Genomic DNA, 23885 nt, shown 5'->3' with positions numbered 1-23885 from the left:
GCAAAACAAGCAAAGAAATCAGGACTTTGAAAAGACACACCTGAATTTAAATGTCTGGAGAAGGAAGTGAGTCCCTAGGGACCACGAAGCCTTGGGCAAGGCTCAAGCAACCTAATCTTTTCCATGCCCTAAAAATGACACCTATCAATGTTGTGTTCAGAGTGCTGTTCTGTGAACGCTCTGTTTCTTTTCCTACTAGAGAAAAGGTAACAATATATTTAGAAACTGAGGCAAAGCAGGTGCATATGTATTTGTTAAATCTTATCACATGGAGCTCTAAACAGCAAAGCCATATGTTTGCCTATTTGTTCCAATTATATGGTTACAGGATGTTCAATGTAAAAGTGTGTAGAACCAGCACAAAACTCAAAGTCTGTAACTCCAGAATCTGCCTCAAGGCCCTGATGTAGATTTAGTATCTGGACTCCATTCAGCACTTGAAACTGCTAGTATATAGGGGGCTTTGGTGATCTAATTCTGCCCAGTTACTACTGCATAGCAAAGAGAACAAGCAGAGAGTGAGGGTGCTGGTTTAATCATAGTGACACCAAAATCCAGAGTGCATAGGGTTAAAAAAGATTGAGCTGCCTCTTCTCACACATAAGTATACTGACTGAAGCTGAGTAAAAGCTTAATGTTAACAGATTCTTTAACAAACACAAGTTTGATACGAAAAGTTATCTGAAAGAAAACACCTCAAAATGATACATCCAAAGAATGCACACTGGAGTGCAGAAAAATTCAGAAAGGAAACCAGGATTTTGTGTAAGACTCAAAATATAGTATCATTCCCAGCTGAGTATCATGAAAGCTGAAACAGCAAATCAGCACAAGGGAAGTAATTTTTAATAATCTGGTTTTAACTACCAGAGCAATACCACCTAAAGGGAAAGATTTTAACGCTGGATGACAGCTTATATCACCCCCCACCTTGAATGCAAAACCAAAGCCTAATTCCTTTCAGAATGAAGGTGCAAACAAAAAATTCTTCAATATTGAAGATGCTTCATAACAACTCAAAAATTATAAACATTTTATTTCATAGCTATTAACATTTTCAAAGTTTTTGGTTGTTATGCTGAATCTAACAGCTTTGCATTATCTCACAAGAATATTCTCTGAAAGAAGAGTAGCAGCAGTAAAGGTTTAATGTTTTGATATTTTAATAGTGTTTAAATGATTAATGTAATGCATTTACCAGTGGTATAATGCACATTGTTCTTTCGGTATGTGGAGCAGTTACACAGTAGTAACACAAGTACATGGCTTAAGCTTTAAAAATTTAACTACATCCATTTCTGAGCACCTAGTTTGACATGTCTTTTAGTACATTAATTTTCAGAGTATAACACTTTTTAAAATTCAGGTTTGGGGCTCAAGTCAAAGGTCCCTCAGAAAAGGGCTGAGGTAGCCAAAAGACATTAATAATTTTGAAAATTCTTCAGCAGCAAGACAGGGCATTTAAAAATTTTTTTGGGTAGTAGTTTAGTACCAGGGAAATATATAAAAAAAGCAATATTAGCTTGTATTTTGCAGACATTTTCTGGAGAATCTTTCCCAAGCAATGATAACTGTCTCTTTCAGAAAAGGAAAAGCAGTTTGCCTGCCTCAGTGCTCGTAATTTATTATAGCTATCATAAAAACGTAGTGCTTGTTATGGTAATTGTGACACAGCTATTAATGCAATAGAACCTTTCCAAAAGTTATTGTTCCACTATGAAGTGTTCTCAGTGGATCTCTTGAAACAAAGATGTGCCATCTGAGCTGACTGGGCTTCAATAAAACATGAAAATGCAGTTATACCTTCCAAGCAAGCATTGCAATAAAAAAATATAACCTTTATCTCTGCAAAGTCAGTTAACTACAAGAAACTTTCATACCTGTGACTTTCCTATATTTTTCCACTGAATGTTTCAGCCACCCCTCCAGGAAAAATTGAGTAGGCTTTATTTGTTTTGTGTCTTCTCTAAAACTCTTGCAGTTTTATGAGGAGGGAGTAAAAAAAAAAAAAAAAAAACCCAAGCCAACAAGCATACACTGCCTGTTAAATTATACCAACAAATTTTGTTTAATCTGCCAAAAACGTGTTGTTCGCATCCTTTTCTTTAGTGAAGGAAACCCATACGTTTAAGGAACACAATCTGGAACCTCTTTCAAGGAGTTTTCCTTTAAAGGATGGAGGAAGAATATTCTTGTCCATTCAAGATACTACTGATGGTAATAGATAGAAAGAATTTATTCTTCTTTTTATCTTTAAAGCACATCCAGAACCTCCCTCCACCTCTTCCTTTATCCACAAGTTGTAAGACATTAGGATTCAACTTGTCTTCTGCCACCCCCACAGCTACCAGTGCAGGAACCCCTGGGATTACAAAGGTGACCCTGTGTATAGCAGAGCATGAACGATTGCTTCCACAGGCGGCTTCTATCTTTCAGGAGACTCCAAGGCCAGTTCCAGCCCTCGGTCTGCTTCTCTGATGTTACATCCCTACTCAGGTATCACTTCTCTGAGTAGGGAGAGGACTGCAAAACCATGCTTAGGATTTTACAAGATGGGCTCTTCTCAATTCTCTGATGGTTTTTTTTGACGTTTATGTGACATCAGAGCACTCATGCTTTTCCACCAATGGCTGAACTATGCAATTTAAGTAATTTCAAACCTTAACAACAATAATTACTAATAGTGCTTTGCATCTACTGACCCCAAAGTTCATTATAAGCTATACCAAAAGCCACAGTCTTTTCTTATAAATGAGGTAAGCCAAGGTTCAGCCAGGTTTAGAGCTGTCTCTAGCTAGAGGAAATTGAAAGACTTCTTTCAACTGAATAGGTTTCCAGTGATCTTCATCAGCTGAAGACAGGAGTTTTAATTCAGATAACACACGATGAGTCATTGCTTGAGTTGCACACTGCATCATCCAGGAATTTTTTATTAGATGAAGCGCACCTTGACTAGACATGATAAAATGGCAAGAATGACAATATTCTTGCAATATTTCAAAATGATCCTCCTTAACTTATCCCCATAAAGTGTTTCAATCACTCTCCAAATCTGTTGTCCAGACAACACTGACCTGGCTCAGAAGCACACTCTGCAGTATCTTTTTAATTTATACCAACAAGAGCCATAAAGCAATCATAATATTTGCACCAGATTACATTTTACATTTGTGGAAAAGTAATGACCAAGTGGAGTTTTATTATGTTGTATATGTCCTTTACTTTTTTCTAGATGTGACAGCATGTGGAACAGGAAGAAACTTGTGTACAACTTTGGCAATCACATCTAAAGATGGCTGTCTAAAGAGAAGTTCTACATTTTGACACCTAAATAAATTATGTGATTCAGAAACACTAAGACTCCAGCAGCTCTGAAGGAAGAGGTAATTTATCTTTCAGATGAGAAGCAAATTCAGGTCCTGATCATTTATGATTGCTAATGATCCTGAGCACAGTAATGTTATTTACCTGTATGTTCTAAATAAATTCCAGTACTATTAATCTTCCTGTGTACTTTCTGCTTGCCTGAGTTTTTCTGGCAGTTTCAACCAAAAATATTATTCATCAGTTACATTAGATTTTCAAAATCAGGCTGTATGTATCCAAAAGTACTCTCACTGATTTGATTTTAAGCAACTCACATGTCAAATGTTTACAAGGACGTGCCTGGAGGATCAGAATCATGAATTTTTGTATAGCGTTACCATACATTTCTAATTAGAAGCAGCTTCATATATAAGAAGGAACTATATACTAATGGCAGATATTGTGATCCAGTACAATTGTAATCATCTGATCTTCAATTACATGTAAAGCCCTATTATCTAAAAAGGTCATAGTCTTATGACATCTATGAATTGCTAAAATATTCCCCAGATTACCTCAAATAATTATGTATCTGCTATTACACTGAAATAACAGAGAGTGTGCCTTACAAGCTGTCATCTGGTTTTCTTGGGCTATGTGTTGCTTGAGGTACTTATTATATATATATTGCTAAACAACAACAGATATTTTCAGAAAGAGGTAGTCCTTATAATGAAGAGTAGTGTTTGAGTCACTGGAAAGCTTTCTTATTAAAAAGGGGAAAAGTTTTTAACAAATATGCAAGAGTGTTTTTCTCACATTCAAGTTACATTTTGTTGAACAAAATGTATATCATGACTGAGCTGTTATGAAGTTTTCTAGCTTTATTTTAAGATGCTTACTTCAACTATAACATCTTTAACTACTTATAGAAAGTTCACTTCTCTAAGCACTTCTGATCTGTGGCATTTTAAATAATTAAATTGTCTTGGTTATAGCATAATTAACTTGTCCTGGTTTTAATTAGATTCCCTTGAGTTTTTTTTTTAATTACTTTGCAACTTGAGGAAAGCCTCATTGTGAACATTCATCTGAAATCTCCGATGTGTTTAATAATATAAGGCAAAAATATCTGTCGGGGAAAATCTCATCAAATTATATTTGCAGGCATTCTTATATCTTTCAGTAAGGTTAATATCAAGCAGCTTACCTTGTCATCCAATTTCCGTGCACTGAATGAAAGTTCAACGTAGTCATCATTGCCAGACAATTCCTCAGCAATCACCTAAATGGAAAGCTACATTTGAGTTTTGCATGGTGTGCTGAAAGGGGGAAAAGATGCCATTTTCCAGTGTGAAGAACATAGACCTCATTAGGAAACTTAAATGTGGTACAAGTTAATATGTTTCTCTTTGCAATCAGGAAGGGCTGAGAGCATTCTGTGAACACCTTGCTCAGCTGATGGGTGTCACCTTGTTAAGTCTACAAACTTGAATCACTTTGTATCACATGACTATGGCTTGTCAATCACCTGTCAATGGACAGACATCAAAATCGATCAGGGATCTCTTTCCTCTGACCAAGTACTTTTCCTCAGATAGGACAATGGAGAATTCCACCATGTTACAGTGTCCAAGGGGAAAGATTAATTATTTTTATGCTGCTTCAGCATCATTTGGCAAGCTAAATGGAAAAAGGAGTGTAAGTCACCTGTCATTAGTTGTCATGAAGGGCATATTTACAGTAGAAGAGTTCTTCTGGTATAGTTTTTCTGCAATAACTACATTGGCAAAACCACTTACTGCAGACTGAGTCAGAGAAACTAACACTAAAATAACGTAGTGTGATTCTTTCAGATGGCATAAACTATACTGATAATGATGCCAGTCACTGTGCTGTGCAATGTTGTAAAAAAAAAACTCAACAAAACCAACAAAAAACAGCCTTCCTGAGCCATTAAGATGCTTCAGTGGAGAGAAGGTATTAACCAAACCTTGGATATTTCACTGAAGAATGTTCTTTGAAACAAATCACATTATATTCTATTTGACAGTTATAAAATCTCTCCCTATTGTAAATATTCTCCCCAGAGATTAAATCACCCAAACCCCCCTATTTCCTGGGTGTTTCATGCCCACACTTGGCAGCCACATCAGCTCCCCAGCCAGGCGCAGACTATCTTCACTGCATGGACTCCAGGTACTCAGGGAGCTGCTGGGACACCCCAACTATTCTTCAAACCAGCTGAAGGCTGCTGAGGTTAGAGCTGCAGTCAGAGCACTGCAGTGCAGGATGATTTTACTGCCCACATATGTCTACAGCCTCAATAAACTCCACTATCACTGGGATTTTTTTAAAGACCTTTTTACTTTCTTTGATTTAGACTCTGCATTGGGCATAACTGGCAGGGAGCAGGGGCTGCACGGGTGACCTGTGTGGGGAGGCTGTGAACCGCCTCACGCTGGTCACAGCTGGCTCCAGCTGGCTTGGCAGCAGGCAGCAGCTACCAACTGCACCCCAAAATATCAACCCATCAGAGGTCCATATGGTGCCTCTGTGTGAACATGTTTAAGAAAGGGTGGCAACTGCTAGAGGCATGAGGCACAAAGGGAGGAGCAGTAGGAGGCCTGCGAGGCCACCCTAAAGAAGTTCCAGGAGCAGACATGGAGAAAGGGTTGTTGTTTGGGACACAGCTGGAGATGCACTCTTGGAAGGAGGTGCTCCATGCCAGAGGAGGTATCTCTGAGGGCCTGTACCTGTAGGTAGGCGTATGCTGGAGCAGGAATGCCCCCAAAGGGACTGTGGCTGCTGTGTAAGCCCATAGCACAGCTGAGAAAATGAGTAAGAAACAAAGAACAGCAAAAAATAAATCATTATGCTCTGATCCTGACCTGTGCCACCCATCACCTCACCAAAGGGATTGAGCATAACATGTAGTGAAGGCAAAGGGAGTGGAGACTATGAAGGGGGCAGGAGAGGTACCTGAACTGAAGTTTTGCTCAGGGAAGGGGGAGAAGAATTGTTTTCCCTAAGAGTTTGCTTGTCATATTTGTTTATCAATACCCAAATCAGTAATTAATAGTTTACATTAACTGACAATGAATTAAATTAAGTAAAATTCTCTGAGTCAATACTATTCTGGCTGTGACACCTCACAGCAGTGAACTGTGATATTTCCTCATGCAAAATATTCACATGCAACCATGTAGGGGCACAGATGCTTAACTGTGCATTAAAGTACCATCACACAGGCATATATGTGGTGTTTCACAGGTTCCAGGCAAACGTGAACTTGCTAGAAATTTGGCTCATAGAGTTTGACACATTTCTTTTCCATGTAGTCTGATGGTTTAAAAGATCATAACCTGTATATGACCAACAGTGCTCTGGGATTTGCACACCAAGTTCAACAAATATTTTTAACTGAAAATAATGAACCCTGTCTTATAAAGGCTGACAGACTTCTAACTGGAGAAGCTGAACAATGCTCTCTTTTCATCCCACAGCCATATAATAAAATTATATTGATGAGAATTTACACAGTCAAAGGGCTAATAAAATTCCAGCAAAACATGCCAAGACAGGAGCTTTCAAAATCCTGTGAAAAACTCATAATTCACCTGAAGAAGTTAGGAAAATATTACATGTAATTTCCATACTTGACAGACACCGGGTATGTCCCCAGGTCCAAAAATAATGATAAATAATCCATTTTGACTTATTCTGTTGAGAAAGCAAACTTTTCACACAATAATTTTTGTCTGAGTTTGGTTTTCTCCCATTGAAGCGAAGTCAACTCGCTCTTTAGTACTACTGGCCAGAAGCCAAAGCAAGTAACTAAGGTCCCTATTTTCATGGTTATCATCCAGTTAGGACAACAGGGACTAACTCATTTTCTTTCATCTTCTGTATATCACAGAGCATTAATTTTTTTGCCAGAACACTCTACTAACAAGCATAATTTTTAGTTGAACTAGAGCATTTGTGTTTTCACAAGACAAAACTCCTTTGTGTCCCTCATAGAACAGGAGGGGGGTGCAAAACACCATGGGGATGGACCAGATGAAGTATGCCCAGATAATCCTAGCAGGCAAACTACAACAAGATATTGAGGGAGCAAAACTCTCTCCTGGTTCTGTTCAGCCAGATGAGTGGGGAATCCCTTTCCATCTCCAGACCAAAAATTAGTTTACCTTATGCAAGAAAGAAAATTCCCTGGGATCTCAGAAGGCATTATTTCTCACAGTCTGCTGTTGCGGAAGATAGAAAAAAAAATCCAAACAATCAGGCCAAAAGAAACCCATCTGGCTAACTGCACATCAAAGAAAAAAATCCTTCTCAACTCTTTGAGGCAACAGAGCAGAGATCCCCAAAGCAGAATATTGTATTATAGTCTTTGTCTTAATGCAGAGCTGCAAATGTCACAAGCATGCTAGGTTCAGTGCAGACAAGCTTGATCTCCCAAACAAGCCAGCAAAGAGAAAGATGAAAGAGAGGTAATACACCGATTTGCAGATTTCAAGATACACATGGGGTTATAACTATACAGTCCATAATTGCATTACAACACAGTAAAATACCTAATCTCATCAAACTTCTGCATTTGGTGTTGCTGGGGGTGTGTGTGTGTGTTTTCTGAGTTGGTGGTTGGGTTTTTTTTTAGAAACTGGAAAAAGCCCAAGGGCCAAGAAATGTCAGACTCCTTTGTGCATCGCAAGTGGGTCAAAATGAATTTCTGAGGGTTCTAGACCTTCAACTAAAAGTAATCAAGCAACACAGCTTTCTTGCTCTCATCAAAGTACCTTAAAAGCAGTAGTATTGTGACTTCTGAACAAATCATGCTATATTTGATGCCTATTCCTTGCAACAAGCATTTGCCAGAAACAGTACAAGCAATCTGTTAAATAAACAGTCTAAATACATGCTTTTAGGGAAAATTAGTCACAATAGAAATTTCTAAATAACAGGAAAATAAGAGTGTATTTAAGACTGACTTACTGTTATAGATGACTTTCCTGCTGTGTTCCCATGTTTGAGTAAGGACTTGGAGAGTTTCCTCTGAGAAACAATCTGCACAAAAATAAAAACAAAGGGAAAAAAAATTAGAATCTGTAGTAAATACATGGCTTATTGTGATTTCAATTTTTATGTTGCCTTTTTTTTTTTTTTGTATCAAGGCAGTGTCTTAATCCATGATCAGAGTTAACACAGTAAGACCCCATCTGAGAAGAAAGGTTTCCCAGGAAGCCTGTGGACAGGATGCAATGGAAGGACAAATCAAGCAGATGGGGTCAAGCACAACGGGAAGAACACAATTCACTGAGTTAAACAGAATAGCAGAAACCACATCTCAGATTGCCCTCAACTATTGCCATGATGGCGACTGCAGGACAGAAATAAGCTTTAAATGGACTTCAAAGACAGTAAGATGGGAGCTGCATACAGCAAATCTATCAGAGATGCCTCCAAAACCCATTTATTTTTATAGGAAATTGAAGTCCATTTCAAAAAGAAGGCATTTATTTTATTTCAAAATATCAGCAACTCTAAACTCAGAAGAGAAGCAAGCAATCTGTCCCTTAGTTTTAGTTCCAAAATTGTCTCCTTTTCTTACCAGTTGCCAGACCTTCCCTAGAACTCAGCATTGCAAATGAACGTGTCCATTGACCAATTTATAAATGTACTTCAAACAGAAGTTATCAGAGTGACACTGACAAAAGATGTTATTTCCCATATCAATAATCATTAAATTTCCCTAACAATCCTGAAAGATTTAAAACTAGATAGGTAAAAATATAAGAAAAGGAATAAAACTTACAATAATGCATAATTAGTAAGCTACAGTGATGTCCCAGTATATTAGGTCCCTCTTCTCTGTAAACTTAATGCCGTATTAAGTTATTTATTTTTTAGTTGGAAAACTTCAAAATGCAGACAGATGTAGATGTAACTCCAAAACCAGCTTAGGAATCACAATTAATATTATTTTTAATCTGACAATACTGCAGCAGGATCATATTGTGCAGATACAAAGCGAAAGATTGCTTCTGCCTTAGAAAAATCCCTAACCTCTGGAATGTGGCTTTTATACTAGAAACAGTCCTTTCCCACATAAAACATTACTTGGACAACTTCATCCAGATGGCTAACCCATAACACTTCAAGTAAAATGATCCACAAATAGGTATCTTCGGCAAAATACGCATTAGTATTAGTAGTAAAAGAGAGGCATTATCAAGGGAAAAGAACGGCTCCAGGCCCTTCATCATACACATTGCAGCAATAAACTACATAAGCAGGTAACGGCCAGAGCCAGAGGAGTGCAAGTAATGCAAAGTCATGGCCAGGCAAAAAAGGTGCTCTGAGACAGGAGTCATTAGGATGTAAATTTTAGCCTAACATCACCATGGGGAAATACGTTTATCCTGCCCATCAATTTGCTGAATTGAACAGAAAAGCAAAAGTGGCACCTCAGATTATGCTCAGCTACTGTCATGAAGGAGGCAGCAGGACAGAAGCAAATTTTAAATGGGCTGGAAATGTGAGCTAGGAGAGCCATCACAGGGCTGGATCACACACTTGCCACAGGGCTGAACAGGACATCCAGAATCGCTTTGTCCAGCTTTTCAGTCCTAATGCAGGACCATTTACACCTGGGTCAGCTATACCCGACAGATGTGTGTCTAATCAGTTCTTAAAGCTATCCAGAGATAAACACCCTCCTCTGGCAATTTATTATGGTATTCATAATCCTTACGATAAATATATTTTCCTAACATCTAACCCAATTCTCTGCAGTTTAAGCCCATTATTTCTGTCTAATGCACCATGAATAAATAAAACAATCTTTTCCCCCTCCTCTTTCAGGCAATCTTTATATCTGAAGACTAATATCAACTCTCCACAGTCTTCTTTAGACTACAGAACCCAAGTTTGTTCTATCTTTCCTTTTGACCAAATTTTCTAGCCCTCAAACCATTTTCATTGCTCTCTGCTGAGCCCTCATGGACTGGCCTATATCCTACTGTTAGAATAATGGTCAAAATTGGACATAATACTCCTGATCCTTTTTATGCAAGAAGAACTTATGTCTTGCAAGCTATGCTGCTGGTACACTCCAGATTTGCATTTGACTTATTTTAAGAACACCATGATACTGTTAACTAATGTTCATTTTATGACCATTTCAGACTGCCAGTTGGTTTTTACCCTGCATTTTTGTAGCTGGCTATTACTTAAATGAATAATTTAATATTCATTCTTTTTTGACTGCCTTCCATAAACCAGCCTGCTGCCATCATCTCACTCACATTTCTAAATTAACTTTTGGATTTCACCACTAGTATTGGTCAGTGGCAACAACAGACAGGAGTACAGGTGAGATGACAAGTACTGTCAGGATTTAGATGTGCTTTTCCTTTCCTAGGATCTTGGAAAGATTGTTTGCTGTGATCGCTTAAGTCACCCATACCTCTGTTTTCTTGCCAGCTAAAAAGGTTCTAGGACAAATTGTTGCACTCCTGTAAATTGTGAGGTGCAATTTAAAAAATCTTGTTTGAGATTCTCAAATGGGAGGTAGTACAGAAATAGGACAGATTATTCTTAATATATAATTAAACTATGGGTTCTGTACCAACCAGACAATGAATTATGGCTGCTGGGAAGCAGGATCAATTTATCTCTATGACCTCCCCATCTCCCCTGAGATTGCACACACAACTTTGCAAAATACATTAAGTTTTTCCACTGAAAGCTGTGGTTATTGCATACTAGAAACATTTTCAGATATGTTACTTATATATACCCCTGGTACGAGATAGATCTTGGATGGGAACCTGTCCTTCCGCTAGCCTACTTTAGAAACAGCAAGACTTCTCCCCTTGAACTACAAAAATTCCTGCAGCTCCCTTTGCAGCTTTAGAAGGCATCCCAGCTTTCAAGAGGCATCAGGCAGACAGAAACCTGAAGCTCAGGAGCATCCATGCAGGTGGCAGACAGACAGCTCGCAGTTCCAGAGAAGATAATTTATTCTGACATTCCCATTAGTAGATCACATTAATAAGACTCGCTCTCTAAGCCATTAGCATCACTGTGACACAGTAAACACTCTGCATATGTAAATATGTGTATTTGGGTGCAACTGTTTACCAGTTGTTAATTAAGTAGCCAGTAAAATGAATCTTCCATCTGGCAACAATGTGCCAACATCATTGCCTCAAATTGTAATTAGTGATTAAGGATCCACAGACTAACACTGCAATAACTGTCAAGAAATCTATTTTCCTTAGCAGTAAGTTGCCATTTTTGTTCATCCACGGTACAAACCAGCTTTCATTGGTTAAAAGAACCGCTTCTAAACAAGCTGCCATCAATTATATACCATATTTATTGTTTACATATCAGTGTAAATCTTCTTCTGAACATTATCATAAAGAGCATTTGCTGACCTCATTGCCAGACAGCAAGTCCTAAACAAAGATAACTCAAGGGCCTAGAAAGCATTAGCCTAAGTTCAGAGTTACAGAGATAGCTAAACTAGCAAAATGACTTACAAGAAGGTAATTAACTATAGGTCTTCCATTTGTCAGGAGTCTTTGGTTTGACTCCGACTTCAAAAACTTGTAATTTAAAACTTCAACCTCAGATAATAAAGAGTTTTGTCCAAAACTGATGAAAAATGGTGCAGGCGGTAGAATCCAGTTCATTCCTAGTAAACCTCATTACATTTCCAGAACATGTTTTTTCATAAACATTTTATTAGAAGCATGACCTACCAGTGAGCAAATGGATGTAGAAACCTGAGATTTAAGAGGTGAGGCTAAAAAGACTTACAAAGCCAAGTTAAGTTTATTTGCAGCTACAGCCACATATAAACTACTACCCAGTTCTGGTATTAGACAGCCACATGTCCAATAAAACATAGCATACTGAATACATTTGCAAGAGGTCGGAATAGGAGCCGACTGTAAAAGCCACTGCTCTGTTTCAGAGAGAGGGGATATGCACATAGAATCATAGTCATTGAATGGTTTGGGTTGAAAGGGACCTTAAAGATCATCTAGTTCCAAGCCCCTGCCATGGGCAGGGACACCTGCCACTAGACCAGGTTGCTCAAAGCCCCGTCCAACCTGGCCTTGAACACTTCTTCACATGAAGGGATTCCTATTTATCAAATATGAAATCATGTCAATAGAACATCATCTTCACTAGATTTCTGGTCTGCAGTGCTAAGGGATGTCAACTCCATGGTAAGATGGAAGTGGGAAATTCCCTTGAATATGGTCTTAAATTTGCCTTATTACATACAAGACCAAATAGGTTAAGGACAGATCAGAACAGATGTTCCATATTGCTGTAATTAAATCTGGATTTACATGGTACCATTTGATCCTATTTCCAATTTAGAATATATAAAAGGTGCTTTGCTTTTTTTTTTTTAATTTTAAAAGTATGAACAGATGCAACACTTTGGATAAAAGCACCAAGGCCCTGACACCAGCTGTGTACAGTGCATTGCTCAGCAGTCACTCAGAGACAAGTACTCTGATGAAGGTTTGCTCTCTGCTATGCCTGAGTCGTGACTAATCAGCACTGTGTAAGAAGAGCTGTGAAATATAATGACCTATTTCACCTGGCTCGTTTAAGAACCTTTTAAAATATATTTCCCTATGTGGTCCTTCCTTAACCCAATATAGGGATAACTTTCAATATCATACAGAATTCCCAATCCTTATAAATGAAACTAACAAGAAAATTTCAATATGGCTTTTCAACCTAGTTACTTAGCATTGGCTGGAACAGATAAATCCCATATGTCATACCAAGAAGTCCTGTTTACCTTGACAGCTGGGGCTGGTCCAAGCTCCTTTAACAGCATTGACTCAGTTTTGCCAGGTGCCACCCTGAGCCAGAGGTCTGACAGTCACACTCCACATTCCCTCTGGGATCAGAAAGCTGTGTGGTTTTTATTATTTGCTTCAATTAAATTGACTTATATAATATTTAACTATGGACATAACACCAATATTCTTTTGTTAAAGGCTTCTTTAAACGTCCATGGATAATGGCCATAGCTTCTTTTCTATTTATGTCCTACGATGCTTGGCTTTTGTTAACTCGTGGCATGTGAACCACTGGTCACCATGTTATGCTCAGCATTGCTTGGATTCAAAAAGTGAGAGAGTACTTGCAAAATTTCAGCCTCCAAGTTCAGACTGCTCAGCACTGTACAGCAACCTGCTTTTCTAAAGCAACAGTTGACTTCAATGAGTTTTTCAGAGCCTCCTGAAGTTACAGTTTTTTGAATTGTTTGCTACAAAAGATGCTAAAATGGACAGGTGGCCTAACCTAAAGCATCTTTTATCTGAGTTCTGTTCCTTTCTTGACAAGCAGTTGCTATCTTGCCAAGTTGGGGCAGAGATTTTAACACACACCATTAAAATGATTTGACCGTGTTTCCAAAATAATTTTTATCCTCAGCCTGTAGCAAAAGAAGGATTCTGTTGTATGTAAAACTTAGGACATGTCCATATCAAAAGTATTTACTAGTTACGATACATGCTCTCCTAAGGTCTCTCCTTCTTGCATAAAAATAAGTACTACCCTTAAAGCACCTTTTTCACAGCTACAGTCTCCCAAATGAAGGACTGTAACACTTTCATGGTATTGCTGTAAGTAGAACGATACAGCCAGAGTGGCTAGACAAATGATTGGAGATCTAACATTTGTAAAATGTACCTTGAAGATTGTTGATTAAAATATTAGTGTGCTCTTACTATAGTCCATTTGAGTCATACTGTAAGCTTCTATAATCCATTCAAGGCATACTGTAAGCTTCTAAACACCCACAAATAAAATGACAGACTTTACTGACATTTCACCTGTGTGGGTAAATGACCGATTTCAGCAAGTGCAGCAGAACTGAGGTAGCTCTGTCTCACGGTGGCAAAACTCACTCCTTCTTCACGCATTCATCCTTAGCATTTTTTTTGGCAAGATTTGTACATCTCTGATGGGCTTGTGTCTGCCTTGCTATCTATCCCCCAGCCGCTTTTGAACCCAGCAAATAATTTCCATAAATGGTGTCAGATAGTCAGAGATGCATCAAACATGCTACATTTCAACATGAAGAGAGACCAGACAGTAGGTAGATGTCAGTGACCTTACTCCACTCTCATGAAAAAAAGGTTTGGGGGATGAGTTCACCCCTTCACGGATACCAAGAAATCCCTTCAAGACAAGTTCAGATGTGCATGTCCATAATGAAGGAAGTTTCATTCTAAATGCTCACAGAATTCTTGTTTCTTTGTAGAGCCAGTTTTATTGTTATAATCATCCTCTCCGTACATATGATACTTTCTGTACCATACTCACCACTCTTCAAGATTTCTTTTGTTCTCTATATTATTGATCAGTTCAGTCTATTTACAACTTAATTACACTTCTCCCTGTCTTTATTAAAGACCTGTACCTGAAAATAGTCAGTCAAAACAGAACACTGAGAAAAAAAGGTATCCCTATCACAAGAGGCAATAACATTATTACAGGAAATAGCTTATCAATAACATAAAAGGTATTTGAATTTAATTAGTATGTAGTGTGGCAGCCCTTTTAGAATTAGTCATAATAATAACTCATTATAATAGCAAACTAAATTTTAAATTACTTTTCTAAAGACTGCTACAGTAATTCACACAAAAAGATAAAGTATGTAAAAACAAAGAAGTACAAACTGTACAAGTAATTCCATTAACTTTGACTGACAAGATTCATCTAGAACTGAAAATCTTACAGCTTCAGAGATCATGCTGCAATGGCAAACCAAGAGCTTCCTGGGGATGACCGAGGTGTTTAAATGGTTAGGAAAAGTTAGGAAGAGTGCTGCATTGATGATTTTCTTGTGCTCTGAGTAAGCCCTGGTAGAAGATGACATTCATATCTAATAAAGTACATTATTCATCCCACTAATGAATTGAGCAACTTCATTTGGAGGAGATCAAAGGCCAAGTATTTAAAGGTATTTAGATACCTAAGGAGGCATACAGATTTTAATGAGATTTAGGAATTCAGATACCTTGAAAAAACTGGTCCTATGTCTTTTGCACCACAGAAGCAGTCAACAGACTATTAAGCAAATATTCTCATATAGACTACTTCAATTTAATTAATTCAGATGCAATCATAGCTCTTTCAGCCTTTCTCCAATTCAAGAGCAAGGGGATTTGCAATGGCCAAAAATGAACTAATAATCAGTCAGCATTTTAAAGTGCATAATCTGTTAATGGCATATATTATTGAAAGCACACAAGAAACAATAATACTCATTATGAGGAGGAAGATTTTCAATATAATTTGTACACAAATGCATGTATGGGAAATATTAAATCTCTAAATAATACTTGAAAAGGTTCTTGGCAGGAAAAATCTAACATCTCTCTAGTTTGTTTTTTTTTTTTTTTTACTTGTGCTACTAGTTGAGCAAGTAAGGGAGCTGTGAATTGAAACAATATTCTAACACTTTTGTAAATTAAAAGAAACCAAACAAGGAATGGAATTATAAATTTGAAAATGACAAAGACCAGCTGTGGTAAGTAATGAAAGAGAAGTCACAAAGGCTATTCCCACACTGCAGAGCGGTGATGGTTCACAGAATTTAAGAAATAACAACTTCACTGGTTCCTATAATTTAATAATAATGCAGGCACAGCTGAGCAGTAATCAAGAATGTCTTGGCAATGTAAGTTTGTTTAGTTCTCGTCAAAAAATGATTATCCATTGAAATAATTTTTGTAAGTTCTTAAAGATCAGGATGAGACTTCCGGGTGAAACTTCAGAGGAAAAGTGTTCCTAAGCCACCCTCCTGATACTTAATTCCTGTGTGGTTCAGAAGTTAACTTTGGCTTTAGAAAGTTTGAACACTTACTGTACTAAATGATGCAACTTCAATGCTTTATAAAATTTATGGAATGTAAAACTGAACAATTCTGATAAGAGAGCTTTAGAGAGGCTCAGAACACATGAAGGCACCAACACATAAATAGAAAAGGACTCGGGTTTGGGGTGTCTCTATCCCAGATGAATACCATGAAAATTTGGCTATCAAAATTTCTGAAAGCGTTTGTCCATGTACAATTTTTTCCATTGTTTCTGGTGGACAAAAGACTCAACCCACTAAATAAAAAAAATCTGTCTCCTGCCCCTCAAAACAAACAATCACAACCAAAAAGCAACAGACATACAAAACCTTCAGATAGGGATTCAGTTGGAACTGATTAGTCTGGGTGAGTGGAGTGCCTGAACACTCTTCCTAGGGATGGGGAGGGGGAAAAGGAAAAACAAAGGGGAAAGAGAAGGGGAAGAATCTACTCTCCTTAGTTACAGACATCTGTAAAACCACAACCAAGGGTGAACTGATTCATAGCACCTAAAGCACCTATATGAAAGCAAGAGATCACCTTTATACAGTAGTGCCCCAAAATGGTAGTTAAAATATCACTGCTTATCACTACAAAGATATATGGGTGCCTCTACTTGCCAGTGTGTATGCAAAGAACAGCAACTATTTAGGGTGAATCAACGAGCTAGAAGACTAGCGGGCAGATGAACAGCCTGATGGAGCATCCCAAGTCATTTCTGTTATAGTAGAAAGCGCAGTGCCAAACCACTGCTCCACCCCAACACTCCCACTCCAAAGGTTGAGAGCTGTCATCTACAGCAGCAGCTCAAGAAGGCTGCTATTAGTCCCTTCCTCCCAAAGCAAGACCAGCTATGGCTAAGTCATCCCTGCTTTGTTTACTTTTGATTTGCCAATTCAGAATTTCTTTTGCCACTTGAAGGCTACTACAAGTATTTGTAAACGTTTCCACATGCATAGGAGTGAGGGTTCATTATGCCTCCACTTTTCTCTGGTCTTGCAAGAGGTAGGCAAACCCTAGGGACAGGAAGCCATTGCTGTTGTGAGGGTGGCAAAGGACTGGAACATAGCCCAGAGAGGCTGAGAGATCTCCATCCTTGGAGACATTCAAAATGGGACTGGACAAGCCCCTGAGCAACCTGCTCTAATCTATTTTGAGAAGTAGATTGAACTAGAGACTCCAGAGGTCCCTTCTGACTTAGATTACTTGTATTGCACTAAGCTTTCCCTCCAATTCCAGCTTTTCCTTAGGCTCAGCTGAAACACACCCCCTATTCTGTCACAGTTTAGTCTTCACTTCCAGACTCACAAAGCTCAGTCACATCTTCCACAAAGTTACTTCATGTGGGATGAAGTTATCCAGACTCAACCTTGAGCTCAAGAATTAACAGACTTTGTCAGAACAAGCTGATTGCATGTTCAAATTCTGATAAGAAATGTCTTCCAGATAGGAATTCTGTGCACAGATACCTAAAATTAGAGTAAAAACTAGACATGTAAACTTTGCTAGAATTCATCTTCTCTAGCTATATTCCTAAATCAAGCCAAAGCCAAAGGTAAAACCCAAAAAACTTCTTTCACACCCATGTCTGGATAAAGCATGTTTCATGCTCTGTTGCATTTCAGAGGACAGAACTTTTTTTTTTAAAAAAAGTGTCCCATAATTTCACAAATATTCTTCAGATTCAGAATAATCTTTGTGAGGTTACAAGCAAACACAGTATAGTTTCCTTGCTTAAGTAGCTACCATATGACTGCACAACTTAATTGATAAAAAAAGGTATTATTAGATACTAGTTTTATGCAGTTACTTAGAAATGAATTGTAAAATGAAAAATAATAACGTATTTTTAAAATGCATAGTTTTTAATTATGCACCTTAAATGAACTGGCATTGTTAAATGGTAGGTTAAGTAATACAGCATGGACAGCTTAAATGGTTGGAGTATGGTACATTCTCTTGATGTAAAGTTCCTTAAGAAACTGTTTTATAAACTACGTGTAATTGCAGGCCATATTTTAAGATCATGTCTACTTATTGAGGAAAATTGGTTTGCACTTTCAACTTTAGTACCTTCTCTAATATTTTATGGTTTTATTGATCTGACTATCATTCCAATTGTACAGAACCTATCTGTTAACATTCTGCAAATCTGCACATCACCAGGACACTCTGAAGAAGCTGGGAAACCGGAATGTAAAGAGTCTTTCTGAGTGGAAGGAACAGATTTTTGGTACTTAAAAACACACAAAAAGATTCCCCCCAAAAAAACTTGCACTAAACCTCCTCCCCCTCAAACCCTTCAAGAGATAATCTGCTACTGTTTTATTTGAAAGGGCAACTTTTGAGCATGATGGACAAAACAAAACACTTTAAGGAAATGTCTCTATTTAGCATATTGATGTTTTCTTAATTACACTCAGCAGATATCCATCCACAACCATTTGTTCTACTGTGTTTAAATACTGTGGCATATGAAATGCCCATTGATGCATCTACTCTTCCTATCCAGGTATAACTGACTGCATGCCAGGATGCTGCTAACCACAGTATTTACCAGCAGAAGCTCAAAATTGGCTTGTCCTGGCAAGAGCAGCAGAAATAAATCTTGCTGAAAATCCAGTGGGATGTCACTAGACAGTGTATGTTCAGGATCTAACAGCCTACAAGTTACTGCCCTTATCACTGTCTTGGGACACAGATTTATAACAGCATTTAGGAGGAGACTAATAATGACACCTTCCAAAAAACCACATTTCTCTATCATTCGCATTCAAGACCCAGATTTCCAATAAGCTTGTATCTATCCGGTAAGCTACATGTAGGATTTAGATATATCAGAAGAAAGCGAAAACTCACTTCTCTGTGTCAGCTTACTGTACAACCATGCTATTGCCTTTCCCAGCATTTATTATTCTCATTAATTTTGTTTTCGGTAAGAGTATTACTTGATTTGGGAAAAAAATGTATGTTTACCACACATCTAAATGATGATCTACAAACAAGTACATGTAGCAGTGAATCTCTTCTACTATCAACTATTACCTAGAATACAGCAATAGAAGTTAGCACATTTACTGGGGGGTGGGGAGAAAATCAGTCTTTTAGACTATGCCTAAAAATCTACAACCGTCCTGGATGTCTCAGATAAGATCTACTTGCAATGGGGAAGTGAATTGATAGGCAGGCACAGACTCTCACACAAAATCATGTTTTATTCAGGCATTAAAGTGATGTAGAGCAAGACATTAATGTCAAAATTACCTCAAGAAAAGACATGGCTCTATCATCATCATTAAAAAAATGCAGTAATTACACCAAACAGCTAAGCATGAGTGTAAGCTCCATACATACAGCCTGTGCTGCAGGATTTTCAATGCTGGACTCCTCATATGGCTTTGCTTGGATGACAATTCAAGTGCTAACATTTTGGGGTTTTAAATCAGTTGAGGAATTATGTAAAGTTAAAAAACTAGAAAGAGGGGGGTGAAGAACCACCAAAAAAGTCTAAATATGAGATCAAAGTCCTCAAGGCTACATTACTGTGAACAGATTTCACACTGTTATTATTTTTTCTTGGTTACCATTAAAATTACACTGCAACCAACACAGCTGTGTGCTATTTATAGAGATCAAATCATTATAAAGACGTTTATGCTACAGGCAGCAGCAATGACATTTTTTTTCCCTTCATTTTCAAGCCAATTAAGTGAGAAGAACATTATAATAACTTTTTTCTTTGTTTCTCATTCTCCTTGGTGTTATAGGATAGCTTATTTTCATTGATTAAAGCCACAAGTCATCAAAAAGAACAGACTTTATTGTGCACTGTAAATATTCTAAATACCATTATCTTTATGTTGAGATTTCAATTTAGTAAATACGTATATTTCATATTAATTCTCTCACTGAGAGGACTTTTCCTCTTTCAGCATGTTTGGCCCAATGGCTTTGGGAATAAAAACAAAGGGATTCAGGTGCAGTGGGGCTGAGGGATTAACAACAAAAGGTGAGAATATAGGAAACAAAAGCTCTACAGCATCTTCCATGACAGGCGACTACATTCAGATTATAAATTTATGTGGAAGCACTGCAAAGGACAATCTAAACGAAAGCAGTGCCTGGTGTTGTCACACAACCTACCACAGAATGGAGAGCAAATTTACACTCAGCTCAGTGAAACTTGGCATTACTGGACAGAGCTGAGATCTGTGTTATGAGATGCTGCATAACAAATAGTCTGCCAGTTAGAAATAAACTGATGCCTGGGACACTGTAGTGTGCTACCAGTCAGCAACACAGGAATTAACTGCCAGCCTGGCTTTGATGACCTCTAGATAATGATCCTGTGGGTAGAACTCATCACCCTTAAATTTAGTCATCTAAAGGGTTAGGTATCTACTCTAAACCCAGCTGTCTAGACCCTCTTGATAACTGATGGAGAAAGACAGGTATCTCCTGAAGGTCATTTATCCTAATCTATGATGGGTGTATCATGTGAAATGAATCAACTGCTGGAACTGTCTGTTTCTCTCACTGAACTCAAGATGCAAATCAGGAGAGTAACTTAGTCTGAACACCTAACTTTGGATGACTGAGAGTCAAGGAAATGAATCCAACCCTATCTCTCTATTTGTCACATCACCAGGCACTACCCTATGTGAAAAGGTGTATTTGTAGGTGTTCCTTGGACTTGCAACTTGCTTTAAATCCCTTATAACATTAAGAACAATTACTTTCTCCCAAATCAGTCTATTTCCCAACAGTAGTGTAATGAGCCTGGGCTCTTCCTGTACAAGGCCAGTCATTGATGCTCAGTTTCCTATAGCATTGGCTGACTTACAGCCATACTACAGCAGTAAATCAAACCAGCAGAAGTTCTTAATTATCCTGTTCAAAGCATTGATTAAGAATTTTGTCATGAATGACAAATCTCACCCATCAGTCATTTAACAAAGTGATATATTTCATATACGTACAAAAGAGGAATGACAAGGGGAAAAAATGGCAGCGATACCTACTTGTCCAAGAGTGCACTCCATGCCACCAAGAAAATCTGCTTCCTTCAGCCCATTGTGATTGCTGCTAATGTCATGGACTTCAAACCGCAACCGCTGCACCTCTTCAAAATAGAAGTCCACTGTGAACAGCTTGGAGAAGACGGGATTTATACAGGTTCGAATCACTTCTGTCCTGTCAACCTGCCAAATGGAAAAGAGGTCATAGAAGTGGTTTGTCTTTCTACCAGTGATGAACTAAAATGAGCTCCTCAGATACAGTTTCCTCGTTTATCAGGACTGGCAGCTGTGACTGTGGCCACGGACACCACCATTTGTATGGGCAGCAGCAGCTGCCATTTCTGTGCAGGGCTGGCCACATGCACAAGGCCAACTTCCCTTGCCTCTCTTCCAGCAAGTCTTTGGCAGATATTGGTAGGAATATGGTGCACAGTCTGCATCCTCCTTTGCAGGGTGAGCAATAACTGTCCCCCATTGGCTATACTAGATCAATCAGGTTGCAGAGTCGGGAGCTTGTGCACAGGCAAAATGACTGTCTTGTGCTAGACTAATAACTGGGAAATTAACTATAGACTAACCATAGAATTTACATCTCCAGCAGTACCCATCCATCACTACAAAACAGCAGCAGAGCGATACAGTTTTATCAAACTAAATGGAAAAGCAAGCAAAAACTCCAGTAATTACTCATTTCGAACAACTTGCATGATTAAGGAGTGGAGAACCGGATCCACAGCAAAAAACCTTTCTTAAAAATATATCAATTTTTCCACCTCGCTAAGTTGCATTACAAGAATCTGATGGATTATACATGCTTATCCCTACCTCTGAGCCTCACAACTCTAAAGAAACACCATCAAATCTAAATTGCTATTTCTTCAAAAAAGTGCTCATAGGGTACTTTCTGGTTCTCTTAAAATGTAGTACATGGGTTTCCTATATTTGAAGTAGGCCTTTGCTACTTTTCATTATGATGCATTATTGGTGACACCATAAGCAATAAAGCAATTTTTTCCACTCTCTTTGCTCTGGCACAGAAAAAAACCTAATAATTCTGTAAGATTAAAAGAACTGATCCTAAAATGAAGTAGGACTTGGGCACATCAGTCACTAAAAAGGAGGTGGCTGGTGTGCTATGGAACAGACAAATTAAATTGCTCAGAGGAAGAGTGATGAGATCCTTTGTCTGATTCTTGATCAGGAACATCTGTTGTGCAAAAAATGACAGCCGCTTGCTTCACTTTTCAGAGTTTATAATGCATTAGCCTTGCTAGTAGTTATCGGCAAGGACACAAAGAGTCAAGCAAATCAAAAGCAGGGGAAAAAAATGAGCAGTTCCTGGTAGCACAGATTTATTTTAGTGCTCATCAAAGGTGTCAGATTGACAGCTCTAACAGCTGAAATCCTTTAGCTAATCATCAAACAGATGCTACCAGTCATCGAACAGATGCAAACCAGTGCTGCCATTGCTGTCTTCTCACAGCTGTGTCAATGTTCTGTGACTATGCCAAGACAAGACCATCACAAAAAGGAAAGTATCCTTACTTACAAGTTCAATTCTTAATCTCTTTGCTTAGACTAGCTAAAAATGATGGTTCTAATAACAGTAATACAAAGCACAATAAGAGTAACATAAGTGAGAAAAGATACCAGCTACCTTCATTTAGGTGCTTAGCCTATCTCAAAAATTTTTTGATCTCCACTTGCAATCAATGTGACTTGACATCACCATTACTGCTACAACATGAAATATTCCCTGTGTCAGATGACTAGTCAGTTCAGTGAGGTGTCCCTGAGATCTCTTCTAAGTGGAACATGATTCGATCCACTCATAGAAGAGTGGTCACCTCATGAAATAGAGCATCAGCAGACCCAATAATCAAAACATTTAAATGATCAGCTTTAAATCTTTCTTCATAGCCACAGCAATCTCCCAAACTCATTCCTTGTAAATGTATAAACTGTTAATTTAATGACATTATTTTAGTTGCTTCATTGGTATGGCAGATCTCAGGCAGTAACCGAAGTTTGTTAGTTTCTCCTCATCTCTGTTTTGCTGCTGGAATATGGGGAAATGGTACTCCACTGTGAAATGCAGCAAGATTTACACTTGTGCTCAACACAGGTTAAATACGTGACTGTTACGGGAATGAAGTGCCTGAAAACGAAGGCACAGGTCTGCACACAGGAACATTAAGAATTTCAGTCTCACATAGCGATAAGACACTGTTTGCTTTTTCGAGCCTGTGATTGACTGACATCCTTCCCTTGACAAACACAGTATTGAAATATAGCCATTTCACTACATTTCCCCAGTCTTCCCATATTATTGAGATGATACATCAAACCAGCATGTCAGAGCATGGGATTACGTGAGAAAAATCTATATCAAAAGAAGCAATGCCAACAGCTCCACAAGCAATATAAAATTCTTCATGCCTCTCAGGAGTCAGCAGCATGCCATAGCATTAGCCCTATTAGTCTACCTTGTCTCCAGTCTGCTTTGTCAGTGTATTTCAGTTACCCTACTCTTTGGCTAGGAAGTCTGGCAGGATCCTCAGCATGGGAAGTCCAGATCCATTGCCTCACTTTGATTACTGTGCATTGATAACCAGCTGGAGTGACTCATGAAGAAGCAGTGGTGAAC

The 23885-nt window shown here is 38.2% G+C and overlaps 1 protein-coding gene across 6 annotated transcripts in view; it reads right to left on the bottom strand.

The window, feature by feature from the left end:
- Positions 1–23885, bottom strand: part of CPNE4 (copine 4) — a 249363-nt gene that overhangs the window by 96146 nt on the left and 129332 nt on the right. For all 6 annotated transcript variants that reach the window (XM_074860139.1, XM_074860167.1, XM_074860148.1 and 3 more), the window contains 3 exons: positions 21242–21421; positions 8305–8376; positions 4517–4591 (listed from right to left, as the gene is read on the bottom strand). In XM_074860139.1, coding sequence (XP_074716240.1) covers positions 4517–4591; positions 8305–8376; positions 21242–21421 — 327 coding nt within the window. The remainder of the gene's footprint in view (positions 1–4516; positions 4592–8304; positions 8377–21241; positions 21422–23885) is intronic.

Source organism: Strix uralensis, chromosome 1 (genome assembly GCF_047716275.1).
Source record: "Strix uralensis isolate ZFMK-TIS-50842 chromosome 1, bStrUra1, whole genome shotgun sequence".
Lineage (NCBI taxonomy): Eukaryota > Metazoa > Chordata > Aves > Strigiformes > Strigidae > Strix > Strix uralensis.
The sequence above is the reverse complement of the archived record's forward strand: the minus strand, read 5'-3'. Positions and strand labels throughout refer to the sequence as shown.